At 57.1% G+C, this 12775-nt stretch overlaps 1 protein-coding gene across 1 annotated transcript in view; it reads left to right on the plus strand.

Moving 5' to 3' along the window:
* The window catches only part of CREBBP (CREB binding protein), a 95527-nt gene that overhangs the window by 52809 nt on the left and 29943 nt on the right, over positions 1 to 12775 (plus strand). Inside the window, 8 exon segments of the mRNA XM_037507701.1 lie at positions 5525 to 5767; positions 7272 to 7374; positions 7599 to 7745; positions 8399 to 8516; positions 9015 to 9186; positions 9285 to 9329; positions 11066 to 11190; positions 11799 to 11987. Coding sequence (XP_037363598.1) covers positions 5525 to 5767; positions 7272 to 7374; positions 7599 to 7745; positions 8399 to 8516; positions 9015 to 9186; positions 9285 to 9329; positions 11066 to 11190; positions 11799 to 11987 — 1142 coding nt within the window.

Here is a 12775-nt window from a genome sequence, read left to right on the forward strand (position 1 = left end):
AGAACATGTGGTTTCTGGGGTTTTTTGTGTTTTGTGTTTTTTGTGTGTGTGTTTGGTTTTTTGTTTTTTTTTACATCCTTGCAGCTGCCCGGCTGCTGTGGGGCGGTGCAGGGTGCCCTCTGAAGTGGTCGGCCGCAGCACCCGCCGGCAGCGCGTGAGGGCCGCGGGCGAGTCTGGGACGTGATGGCGGGGCAGTGGGGTGAGCAGCTCCATGTGGGGGTTTGGTAATTTTTCATGAAAGAGATGAAGAGGCTTAGTACATTTTCATACTTCTCAAACGGTGTCAGCTTTCAGTGTATTTTTTGACTCCACTAGTTTGGTGAGTACGTAGAGGCTTGGCACGATGAATGAACAGCTTCAGCAACCTCTCCTTTGTGAGTGCTGCTTCTCCTCTCGTCCTGCAGGCCGTGGTTGCCACGCAGGTTTCGCGGAAGAGGGGAGGTGCGGGGCCAGCCCTCTCGTAGCTTAGAGTGGGCTCCAGAGACAGACTCTGCACGAAAGCGGCACACCGTGCTGTCGCTGGAAGGAGCCGGAAGGAGGTGGTCGGTCGTGTCGGGCCTCCTCGGGGGCGCTGTGCTGGAGGGGGCTTGGTGGCACCCAGTTTGGGTAGAAGAACATACAAGAGCATCTGGAAGACACGGCAGTGCCAGCCAACACTGCTGGTGTGCGGCCCAGCGGGCTGCGAGGCCTGTGCGCAGGGGCTCAGGGCGGGAGGGACTGTCTGGGGGGGGGGGGGTCGGCCACACCCCAGCTGGCCTGCACTATGCTTGCTTCCTCCATTGATGAGAGAGAGAGAGAAATAGAACACACGTGCGCACCTGCTGCGATCACCTGTGGCACCAGACCAGTGACTGACTGCATCTTTGGTGTGTGTGGAGATTTTGTTTAGAGTTTTTGAATTGTGCGTTAGGGATCCTGTCACCGCTGATCTCAAGCTAGCAGTCCCTTGAGGGCGGTGAACGAGGGCTTTTGAAGGTACAGACCTGGTGTCAGTGTGGGCATCTGACGTGTCCAGACTCCCTGTGAACCCAAATCCCCTCACAGTGAGATGCTCACTGCACACGAACAGCTCTCAGGCCCGCCGCATGGGCATTCCCGGGTTGCTTGCTGGAAAGGCAGAAATGGGCCCCGTGCCAGGCCTCCTCTGTCAGAACCTGCCCCTGCATGCCCACCGGGCGCGTGTGCCCACTCGCAGCTGAGATCGCTGTGCTGGGTGTCTTGGAGGCCAAGTGTCACTCCTGGCCCTGCTGGGCAGGTCTGTGGCGTTCTCTGGGAAAAGCCACGTTTCCCCACTCAGACCCCACAGGGACTGTCAGAGCGGACGCTGCAGGGTCCGCTGTCTCCAGCCACTGCTCCAGCGCCTCCGCTGCCTCGGCACCCGGTGCCTGCTGGTGCTGTTCATGCCAGCATTAGGCAGCCCTCTTGTTTTAAATGCCCTCTTGCTTGTATGAAGTCCAAATCTGTGTCCTTGACACCGCACATAGAGGGCCACTCGGGCCTAGTGAGCGCTCCTTGAGCAGCCCTTGTCCCCTTGAGGGCCCTCGGGGACTCTCAGCTGCTCTCACTGACGAGCTGGGGTGTGAGCAGAGGGGCAGTGGAACCAGTGGCCGCAGCGGTAGAGCCATGGGCCGGTCGCCCCGATGGAAGTGTGGGGTCATTGGCACGTGTTCCTCGGGCATCTGCGTCCTGGCTTCCCTGGTGACGGGGTGTTGCTCCCTCCTGACTCGGGTTCTGAGGAATTCTGTTGGGGGGACCATGCATACTTGATGAGGCCTTTGTTGGGAGGGCTGGCTGGGCTTGGTGTCCCCTGCCGGGTTAGCCCAGGAAGTGGGGGGGAAGACCCCCAGAGAGCCACCACAGCACCTGAAGCAGCCCCGCCTGGCCTTCCCTGGCTGTTCAGTAGAAGCCTCAGTTCTGCCTGCCAGGAGGCGTGTCTCCTACCAGCCTGACAGAGCTTGGGAATTTATGTCCACCTTTTTTGGACTTCCACAGTGAGCCCGGTTTAGTTGAACGGAGTGCTGTTGGCCGTGCAGACTCTGCATGGAGCCCGTTTGCAGACACATGTGAACATGTGAACAGCCTCATGCGAACACGACTGGGCCCTGGAAAGAGCCGCGGGAGCCTGCCCTTTTGTTTCCTGGGCCGTGGGCTCCTGGCGGAGCTGTGGCAGACAGGGTGCAGGCAGGGGGGTGCTAGGCCTGGGAGAGAGGGAGCACGCGTCCGCCGAGGGCTGTGTGCCAGGCAGTCTGGACAGGGCTCTGTGGGACAAGCCCTGTGTCCAGAAGGAAGGGAGATATAAAAGGGGCAAAAGAACAAGAGTTGTTGGCATGTAGCGGTAAATGTCAGTATTGTGTGAAATTGCTGCAGGGAGGAGGCCTCCGACTCGGAGGCGGCTGCGAGCGAAGTGGTGTTTAGCTGCCTTCGTGTTCAGACCCGGGGCCTTGCGCTGCGGTCACGGTTGTGCTGAACCGTGCAGAGGACCTGACACGCCTGTGCCCGGAGCCCCCTTCAGGGACATTTGCGGAAGAGCAGGCGCGCGGGGTCTACTCCGAGGCAGGGCCCAGAACCGCAGTTTCACGCTGTCAGGTTGGGGATTAGGCTAATCTGTTGTCTATCCCAGGAGACCCCACTCTGCGCCTGCTGACTCGGTGCTCACACTGCCCTGTGGTGCCCGCTTGCAGCCACGCGTGTGTGCTCAGCTGTCCTGAGCGTGAGTGCCCAGTTTGCTGCCACCCAGGGAACCCGGAAAACCTCCAAGGAAGGAGAATTGGTGGGCTCATAACACCCAGTTCATGGGGCCTCCCCTGGTGGCGCAGCGGTAGAACGGTGGGCTGCAAAGCTGCCCGCAGCCTCTGCAGCGCCTGTGCGATCCCCGGCTGCCGGCGAGGGTCCCACATGACGTGCAAACCTCTCCTGCCGCCCGCTGCTCCCCTCAGCAGTGTCCTTCGGTCCTTCTGCCTGCTCTGCTCCCCGCTCTGGCTCTGGTGAATTCTCTCACCCCCCCCGTGCTTCTGACTGTGCCCAGTGCTTGTGTAAATAAATAAATAAATCTTTAAAAAAAAAAAAAAAAAGTTCATGGCTCTGTCACCTGGTGGCTCCCCTTGTCGCTGGCCATCACCCCATAGTAAGTGCCCAGCTCCCTGGACTTGAGACTGGCCTGTGCTTAAGCATCAGAGGCCTTTTGTTTGTGCAGAAGGCACCCGCGTAGGGGGCTCAGCTTGTGAGTTCTGACTTCATCATGGTGGGAGAGGAGTCCATCCCCGGCGGAAACCCTGCTGTGGGCTTTGAGTTGGGGCTTCTCCTGCTTTCAGTGGTGTCCAGAAAATGGCGAGAGGTGGCCCAGGCTGGAGGGTGCAGCAGGCTTTGTGCTGGTGATTTCCCCTAATGTGGGCTCACTGCGGGCTGGCAGGGCTGTCCTGCCGCCTGGCCGCCCAGGGTGCTTCCTGCGCTGTTGGCTCGGGGTGGTGGCAGCTTATAGCTGGTTTATCCCATGAGACCCCGTCGTAAGTCAAGGAAGGCCTGGAATTTGTTCTCCTTACCTCTGAACTGCTAAAACGGTCAAATTCCAAATGCTTACTTATCTTCGATAGGTATGTTTTCTTTTAAATAGAGAAGAGGGTGATGTTTACGTTTAAGAATAAATGTCTTTAGCACAAACACAAAGTACAGTGACCGTGTGGGCAGCTCCCTGCAAGCTCTGAATGCTGCACGCGCCCTGGGGCGCGGACGTGGCGCCCACCCCCTGCGAGGCGTTCTGGCCCCCGGGACGGCGCTTGGCGGAGGTGCGGCAGAAAGCACAGGCAGTCGGAAGGCGTCGCGAGGCGCTGCCGTGGTCTCCTCCCAGCTCTGGGAGGCCACGCCGGTCCCCTGTGCCTTCCATTCCGCGCAGCCGCTGCTCCCCGGGCGCAGCAGAGGGCGCCGGGCCTGCTCTTCCTCACGGCGGGGCTGAGAGAACCTAAATCGTCCCTAGAGCGTCCCGCCATTGGCTTTTCTTCTCGTGGTACAGTTCTCTGAGGACATTTGGCTCGTGGGTTTTCGGAGTACGAGGCGCCCATGTTTAACGTTGGGATGTGTTCACGTTTAGAGAATGATGCTCTCACGGGTGTGCAGGATTTCTTTCAGCTCCGTGCGTATCACCCAGGACCTGCCTTGGGAATTGCTTTCACTCATAATAAGGGCGTGCTCGGCGTGTGTGGTTGTGTCTAACGAGCACTCATGAGCTGAGGTCTGAGTATCTTTATCAGGAAAGTGAAGCGTGTGGAGTGTGTGATTACCGAGATTTTTTTTACACGTTAGTGTAGTTAAGTGACTGATAAGCGTTCAAGTTGCTTATGTCATAGTGGTATCGACTGTTGCGTTATTACGCATCCTGGTCTGCGCTGGAAAGAAAGGCTTTGGGTGGTCGCCAGCGTCTCCAAGATCATTTTAAACATCCATTCTACCATCTGCTGTTTTATCATGTGGCCAAAGTTGGGGAACATCAGAAAGCAAGGGAGTCTCGGGGATCAACTGTAGGGCACAGACTTCTGCCACGTGGCAAATGCCCATCAGGTCAAGCTCTTGGAGTGCTTTGGCCAGCAGGAGAGCGCTTGGAGGAGGTCCTGTGGATGGACAGACGGACTGAACTCCAAATGACCCAGGAGATGCGAGTTTGCGGTCATTTCTCATCTAGGAAGCCACTGGGAGTGGGGCTCTCTTGTGGCCACAGATTTCCTCTAGGCTCCTGGACCAGCCAGGTAGCTGGGCAGCTGGGGCGGCCACTGTGCCAGCCTCCTGCATCTGACAGGAAACTGAGGGAGAATGGAGAGGCGGAGTCAGTGGTGAGATGAGGTGGCCCTGGATAGCTGAAAATCTGCGCAGCCTCACACGGCCGCAGACATTGGTAGTTGGAAGTGGATCATCAGGCAGTCAGGGCAGCGTTTCTTGGCCGCCTTCCACAGTGGGAGAGCCGACTGGTGCCTCCGGTGGAGAGTCCTCGAGAAGGGAAGTGGGTGCTGGGGTCGTCTGTGTGTGTGTGGCGGGGCGGGGGGTGCTCAAGAGTTGACTCGTGAGTAACGCGACCCACTCTGAACCTCCTGCCTGTGCCAGGAGCCTGAAGGCCCTGGGAGGCGGTGGTAGGAAGGATGCCTCCAGTTCACCTCAGGGGTGGCTGGTGACCCCCAAAGAGCAAAACCCTTCCCTTGTCGTGTGCTTGCCACCCCCATGGAACTGACTTCTGACTGTGGGTCCATGCAGAGTTTAAGTCCTTTCTGTTGTGTGCTCTGTTGCCTTCTAAGACAGAAGCTTGAGTGTCTCCAGCTTCTCCATACGGCTGCACAGGACAGGCTGGAGTCAGGTCCTCCGGTGCAGCACCTGGCCAGCCCCAGGGTCTCGCCCGCCCGCCTCTCCCCCTGCCGCGCGCCCCTGTCGGTGCAATTCCACCTGCTTCTTGCTGGGTTGTGAGTCACTCGTGGATTTCTTGCTGTTACTTACCGTTTTTTTTTTCTTTTTTTTTTTTTTTTTTTTTGTCTGTCTGTTGTTGTAGCTATCCTGGGGTCTCCTGCTAGTGGAATTCAGAACACAATTGGTTCTGTAGGCACAGGCCAACAGAACGCCACTTCTTTAAGTAACCCAAACCCCATAGACCCCAGCTCCATGCAGCGGGCCTACGCTGCCCTCGGACTCCCCTACCTGAACCAGCCCCAGACGCAGCTGCAGCCTCAGGTTCCCGGCCAGCAACCAGCACAGCCTCAAACTCACCAGCAGATGAGGACTCTCAACCCCTTGGGTAAGTGAAGGAACTCTGGAGAACTCCATGGCCCCAGATGCAGCCATGGGAATGACGTGTCTTCCTGAAACCCAAGGCTGCTCTCAGCCGTTGTTTTTACTCTACATTCAAGTTGCTGTGTGTGCACGTGTTACGGCAGACGTGTCATGGTACCTTTTAAGTGGTTGAAAAGGCAAAAGTGTCTGATGCAGGGGAAATGTTCCAGGCCTGGGGAAGAGTGACATTTGAGATGAATCAATGTCTGTTGCTCCTTGTGCTGCTTCCGGAAAGCTGTCTCCAGGGAGTTTACATGGCTAAAGCTGAAGCTCCGAGCCCAGCTTGTGCCTCTGGTCTTGACCCTCACCAGGCTGTTTACCTGACGAGCACTTGTGGGTGGTCTGCCAGTCTCCCACTGCTTCCCGCTGTCACCTCAGTCCATTATTTGCCAGTGTTGGCGCATCTGTCCATGTGGAGCCACGATTCCCTTGCCGTGCACACACACTGTTTTCTCAAAATTTTTCTTTAAATTGTGCCTCCCTGGTGGCGCAGGGGTTAAAGACAGCGCTATCAAGCTGTCCATAGCCACTGCAGCACGAGCTCCGTCCCCGGCCAGGGAGCTGACCCACAGGGCAAGGCAGACCTCTCCTGTCTCCCCGCTGCTCCCCTCAGCAGTGTGTCTCAGTACATCTGCCTGTTCTGCTCCCCAATCTGTCTCTGGTGAATCCTCTCACCCCCACACCTCTGGCGTGCACCCCGTTTCTTGAGTGCATAAATAAATATTTAAAAAAAATTTTTTTCTTTGACCCAGTCATTTGAAACTTAGGCTTAAGCAAGCAGCTGTGTCCATCAAGCCAAGAAAAGGATGTTGTGCTAGTTACGTCCCTTTTCTAATAGGATAAGCGTTTTAGCTTTTCAAATGACCTGTTGAAACTCACTTCATTTGTTGCTTTCTTGGGTAACAGCTGCCATAATGAACACCTAAGGTCTACCGGCCAGGAGCCGGGGTTGCAGTCCTAAGACCTGACCTCTGACCTGACCCCATGCCTGTTGATGGTGTGACTTGGGATGAGACTGTTAACCTCTCTGAGTCTCAGCTTTTTCTTACTTTAAAATGAATACCGTAGGCACCTTGATCTTTTCTGCACTTAAATTCTATGATTTTATTTTCTAATACGGAAAAACATAAAGCAACACAATGGCTCATGGCATGATGGTGATGAAACCAGCGTTAAAAATCTAAAACTGTAGGGAGGTTACTTCTGATTGTACCCACAGTCATGGAGTGTACTTAGATACCCAGTAGCTGTATTAAAAGTGCCTCCTTTGGGTTAGAGGGACAGCGGCCAGGCGTCTGCAGCTGGGCTGTACAAGTGGCCATTGCCGGAGCCAGGACTCAGGAGCGCCTGTCACCGTCTCGCGGTCGCTCCTCCGGGCCCCTGCGCTGGCAGCTTACCTGCTGCCAAAACTTTGAAGCATATCTTCTCATTCAGGAGTTGATTGACTTCTCTTCTTTCTGTCTTTAAAGGAAATAACCCAATGAACATTCCAGCAGGAGGAATAACAACCGATCAGCAGCCACCAAACTTGATTTCAGAATCAGCTCTTCCAACTTCCCTCGGGGCTACAAAGTAAGCGCATTTCTCAGCCTGCTCCTTTCTGCATGCCAGCTGCACGGGCCGCGGCTGGTAACCACAAAACCCTGTGGTGCCTAACGTGGCAGACGAGAATAGTCTGAGCGGGGTGGTGGGGAAAATGTTTTTACCTGTAAACGTGGGGCAGACCTAGATCACACAGGTGCATTCGCACTCGAGTCCCTCAGTGGACAGAGGGCGCGTCCTTGTCTCTCCTGCAGCCCACTGATGAGCGATGGCTCCAGCTCCGGAAACATCGGCGCCCTCAGCACTATACCCACAGCGGCACCTCCTTCCAGCACTGGCGTCCGCAAGGGCTGGCACGAACACGTCACTCAGGACCTGCGGAGCCACCTCGTGCACAAACTGTACGTGCAGCGCCGCCACCCATGCGGGACGCAGGCACTTGTGCTGGCGGTGCTGTCACGGGTCTGCCTGACTCACTCCTGAGGGGTCCTGTAGGTGGTAGTGCCGTAGCAGCTGAAGGGAGACCCGTGTGGTTTAGGGGGTGGTAGCCACTGCTGCATGGCCCATGGCTCAGGGGCCAGGGCCCCCGCGCGTTTTCTTACAACTCAAGATTACAGTTGGGGAGATCCTGAGAATCGGAGAGGCTGGGCCCAGGCGCAGAGGGTCTGCCATGCCCCTGTACAGCCGCTCAGCTCACAGCCACTGACATTGAGCTGACGGTAAATTTAATCGATTCCACTGGATGTTTCTTTTTCCCCTTCATTATTCCCACTCATCTTTTGGTATAGTTTAAAAGTTAGGAATTTGAAAAACGTCATGCTTGAATTGACTTGGCATGTATTTATTAACACCAAAATATTCTGGCGAGACCAGCAGGTCAGTGTTGTCTCCGGAGAGCGGCTTCACTGTGTGCACGGTAGGCAGGCAGAGTCGGGGGTTTCTCACGACACTGAGTTACCCCTTAGAAGGCAATTGGTTTCTTCTCTTTCTCTGTCACGTGTGAAATGACAAGGTGTGCATTGAAAGTCAGTTAATGGAGTTGTTTTCCTTCCAGCGTGCAAGCCATCTTCCCCACGCCTGACCCCGCAGCCCTGAAGGATCGCCGCATGGAGAACCTGGTAGCCTACGCCAAGAAGGTGGAGGGGGACATGTACGAGTCTGCCAACAGCAGGGTAGGTCGCCGCGAGCCTGCAGCCCCCACACACACACCTGCAGAGGACGCAGCTGCGTCCATCCAGCTTATCTGCAGAGGGGGCTCTGCCCGTCGGGTTGGCAGTGTCCCCTAGAGGGAGACCCTCAGAGCAGACCTGAGAGCTGACCCAGCTCGCATGGAGAATGCTGCTGCAGGCAGGCGGGCGGCACCATGACTCAGTCATGGGCATGCCTTAGTGGACGCGGTTCCTGCCGCCCCTGCTGGGTCAGCGCCAGCGTCAGTGAACAGGGAGAGGTTCCGATATGCAGTGAAATGTCACGTGCTGCGTGGCGCCAACTCAGAAACTCCGTGATTCCACTAGGCGTTCCACAAGATTCTGGGCCTGTGATGTATCGGACGTGTTGAGCACTTCACCATGTCAGTGTTCTCCATGAGGAAAGCTTATTAGTTTGTTAGAACATGTAAACTTTCTTTTTGTATAGTTTTCACAATTTCATATGGATTTTGTCTTTTCCAGGATGAGTACTATCACTTACTCGCAGAGAAAATCTACAAGATACAAAAAGAACTAGAAGAAAAGCGGAGGTCGCGTCTACACAAGCAGGGCATCTTGGGCAGCCAGCCGGCCCTACCAGCGCCTGGTGCCCAGCCCCCTGGGGTGCCACAGCCACAGCCCGTGAGACCTCCAAGTAAAGGCCTCCTTGTCTTCTGCCAGCCTTCAGGCTAAGATTCCCACTGCTGGGTCAGGGGTCACTTTAAATAACCACATTTTTTTCTGCCATTTTAGATGGACCCATGCCCCTGCCGGTGAACCGCATGCAGGTGTCTCAAGGTATTTACTGCCATGACTCCCGTCTGAGCTTGATGCTCAGCACCCCTCCCCACGTGTGTGCACAGCGTCTCCCCTTCCTGCGCTGGCAGGCAGGCTGCAGCTCCGAGGCGGAGTGGGTGTCTGTTGCGTGCAGAAGCTTGAGGATGAGAGGAGCACTCCCCAGGATCAGAAGTTGGACCTGGCCCTCTTGTTTCCTGTCCTGAGGGGACAGGACCCTTAGGCAGAGCCTCCCTGGGTGCCCTGGGCGGGGCAGGTGTTTGGGAAGGCCTGTGGGACAGGTGAGCTCCAAAGTTCAGGCCGGGGTGAGCAGGCGGTGGCGCCGGGGAGGGCCAGTGCGGGGCTCCCCGCCAGGCCAGGCTTCCCGCACTGGTCTGGACCATGGTGGAGGGTTGTCCCCGGTGGAGTCTGTGCGGCTGCCTGGTGGAAGCAGACATTTTAGCTTGGCAGTAAACGGTGTTTCGGGACTTTTCCAGTTCCTCTCAGACTGAAGCTTGAACATGAGGACATTTCTACAGGTCGTGAAACAATGTGATGGCTTATTCGGAAGATTCTGGAATAGGGCTTGCTGCTGTGTGGGGGCCGGTTCGGGAGGGAGAGGAGGCCGTGAGTGCCGTTGCCATCCTCCTGTGCGCTGGAGGCGACGTGGGGGTGGCTGCCTTGGAGGACGCTCCGGGGGCTTGTCCGGGTGGCTTGGCCGAGGAAGAAGTCAGAGTCCGAGAAATTGAGGGGCGTGGCTGAGTTCTGTTTGGGGTGACGTGGAAGCTTCTGTGGCTTTGAAATCTGACACGACAGCTGTTGAGCAGGAGGCGAAGAGGTGCGCCTCTCTGACGACACATCTGGCTTTGTTTAATTCTTGAATTCTTCAGGACAGGGAAAGTTTTATTTGCAGGTTTCCCGGAAAGTTCTCCTGGGCCTGTTGCACTCGCATGTTGACGGTAGTGGTTCTCGGTGGTCATGGAAGGTAGTGCTGGGGGAGGCAGATGGTCTTTGAGACCCTCTTAGGTCCCACTCGCGTGAGGGCGATGCCCTCAAAGACCATCAGAGCCCATGACAGTCCTCAGCCCTGCGTCACCCGGCATCTGAGGAACTCGGTTTGCATGTGGGCAGTCGTGAGGGAGGCGGCACTGGCCTGAGATGCTCGGCAGCTGGCAAGTCTCTCCCCTGTGTGACGCTCCGGCGGCCAGTGGGCACCCAGGGAAGGTGTGGGCCTTCCAGCCTGTAGGGAGGCGGCTGAGGTGGGACACTGCTGCCCGTGGGCTCTTTTTAAACCCTTCACAGACTTGGAAAATGAAGACCCTGGTCGGCGTCTTACCCCAGATCTGAGCAGCAAAGCTCAGCCCACAGGCTCCCTGCAGGGCACAGGCTCTGGAGGCCTCGGGAGCTGGCACAGACAGGCGCCCTGGGCTGCGGGGCAGGAGGGCATGTGGCGGGACAGGCATGAGCCCTCCCACTGCCCCTTGGCCCGTCATCGCGCTCTCCTGAGCTGCCCCGCTCAGCCCACCTGTGCCGTGTGGGTGGCCGCCGGGCTCCGCAACCGCGTCTCTCGCGCTGCCGGCCCTGCCCCACCACCCTCTTCCAGGTGGCAGAGGCCTGTCACCCGTCTGTCCCGATCAGCGGGTGGTTTCTTCTCACCTGTCGCGTGTCTTCCATCTTGCATTGCTTCGCGTGTCCTTGGTGAGCCGGGATACCGTTTTCCTGCGGGTCCTCCTGACGCCCCATTGTGGGTTCCTTCACAGGGATGAATTCATTTAACCCGATGTCCTTGGGGAGCGTGCAGCTGCCACAGGCTCCTATGGGACCGCGCGCGGCGTCCCCCATGAACCACTCTGTCCAGATGAACAGCATGGGCTCCGTTCCAGGGGTAAGTGCTTCGACTCGCCTCAGCCGGGCGCGAGCGAGAGGGGTTCCCCAAGTGGTGGGATTCTCCGCGGCCTGGGATCCTGCAGCGCCGGCTCCTCTGCGTTTGGCTTCTGCCGGATTTCTGTTTTCTCTCGCGTCATCACTGCCCAGAGGGAATCTTTTGACCGTTCTTTCTCCTGGCATGGTAATGTCCCAGGACCTCGTGACCGGGCGAGAGATGGGCGTCCTGCGGAGGGGGGAGGCAGCCTCCACTGTGGGCCTGAGCGGGCTTGTCCCTCCTGTGGGCTTCTAGAGCTGACTCTGGAGTCTAGAGACTGCTTCCTCAGCGCCGTCAAGAACTCCTGCAGGACACATTGGGAACTTTGCATGATAGTGTGCTGGTGATTTCTGTTCCGATGGCGGTTTGAACCGCCTCATTAGAGACTTGCCTGAGAAGGCGCTTCGAGTGCCCGGGAGCCGGGGGCTCTGGGAGCGGCGGCTCTCACCCCTCGAGGGAGGGTCGACTTGCCCGAGTGCCCGAGTTCTGGGATGGTTGGGCCCCGTGTCTCCTAGGGCGTCTTGACACCCCGACCCTTGTCTTCTGAACTCTCGATGACACTTGCCTTCTAGATGGCCATCTCTCCGCCCCGCATGCCCCAGCCTCCCAACATGATGGGCGCGCACACGGGCAGCATGCTGGCCCCGGCACCCGCGCAGAGCCAGTTCCTGCCGCAGGGCCAGTTCCCCTCCCCCGGCGGGGCCATGAGCGTGAACAGCGTGGGCCTGGGGCAGCCGACGACCCAGACCAGCGTGGCGCAGGTACAGTTGGCGCTTGGCGTGGCCGCCTGTGTCGGCGCCGCCCCTCTGCTCCCGAGGAGCTCGCACCTCATTTCCATGTGTCGGCGTCCTCGAATTTTTCCCCTTTTGTCCTGTCGTGTTTACCTGGCTTGGACGTGCTCTTACCCTGACGTGAACTTCATGCGAAAGTGGATTGCAGATTTCTGCCTTGTGTACTTTGGGGTTTTGATTGCCAGGTTTTATGTGTCACTTTCTCAGTATTAACGTCTGCGTGTTCAACTCCGAATCTCACATGCCACCCTGAGAGACTGTGGGTCTTTCAGAGGCCTGAGGGAAGGTCAGCTTGTGCTGCTGCCCATCTGTCTGCCCAGGCAGAGTCAGGCTGGCTGAATCATCCAAGGGGCTCTCTTCTCGCTGCCTTGTTCTTAATTACCTATCAAGCGCCGAGAAGTCTCCTCGGGTTGAGGGCCGCCCCCTTTGTAGACTGCAGGATGTGAGATGCTGCTGCCACCCGTGTGCGTGTCTGTAGCGGCCAGCTCTTCCCCCAAAGACATACTCTGTGTTTAATCTTTCAGAATGAAGTGGTGTGAACAGAAGCCATTGGCCACATTATTTTTTATTCATTAACTACTTAGTCTTAATATTGGCATTTTATTGCTTTGGAACAGAGATCTGCAGACTTGTCCTGCAAACATTGTGGACTCTGGCCCATCAAGTCTGTTCTAACTTGGGACTCTGTTGAGGTGCACAAGCAGCCGTGGACATGTCACCTGTGCATGACAGAGGGGCGTGGCTGTGCCCACAGGATA

Source organism: Talpa occidentalis, unplaced genomic scaffold (genome assembly GCF_014898055.3).
Source record: "Talpa occidentalis isolate TD23 unplaced genomic scaffold, MPIMG_talOcc4v2.1 talOcc4.12, whole genome shotgun sequence".
NCBI lineage: Eukaryota > Metazoa > Chordata > Mammalia > Eulipotyphla > Talpidae > Talpa > Talpa occidentalis.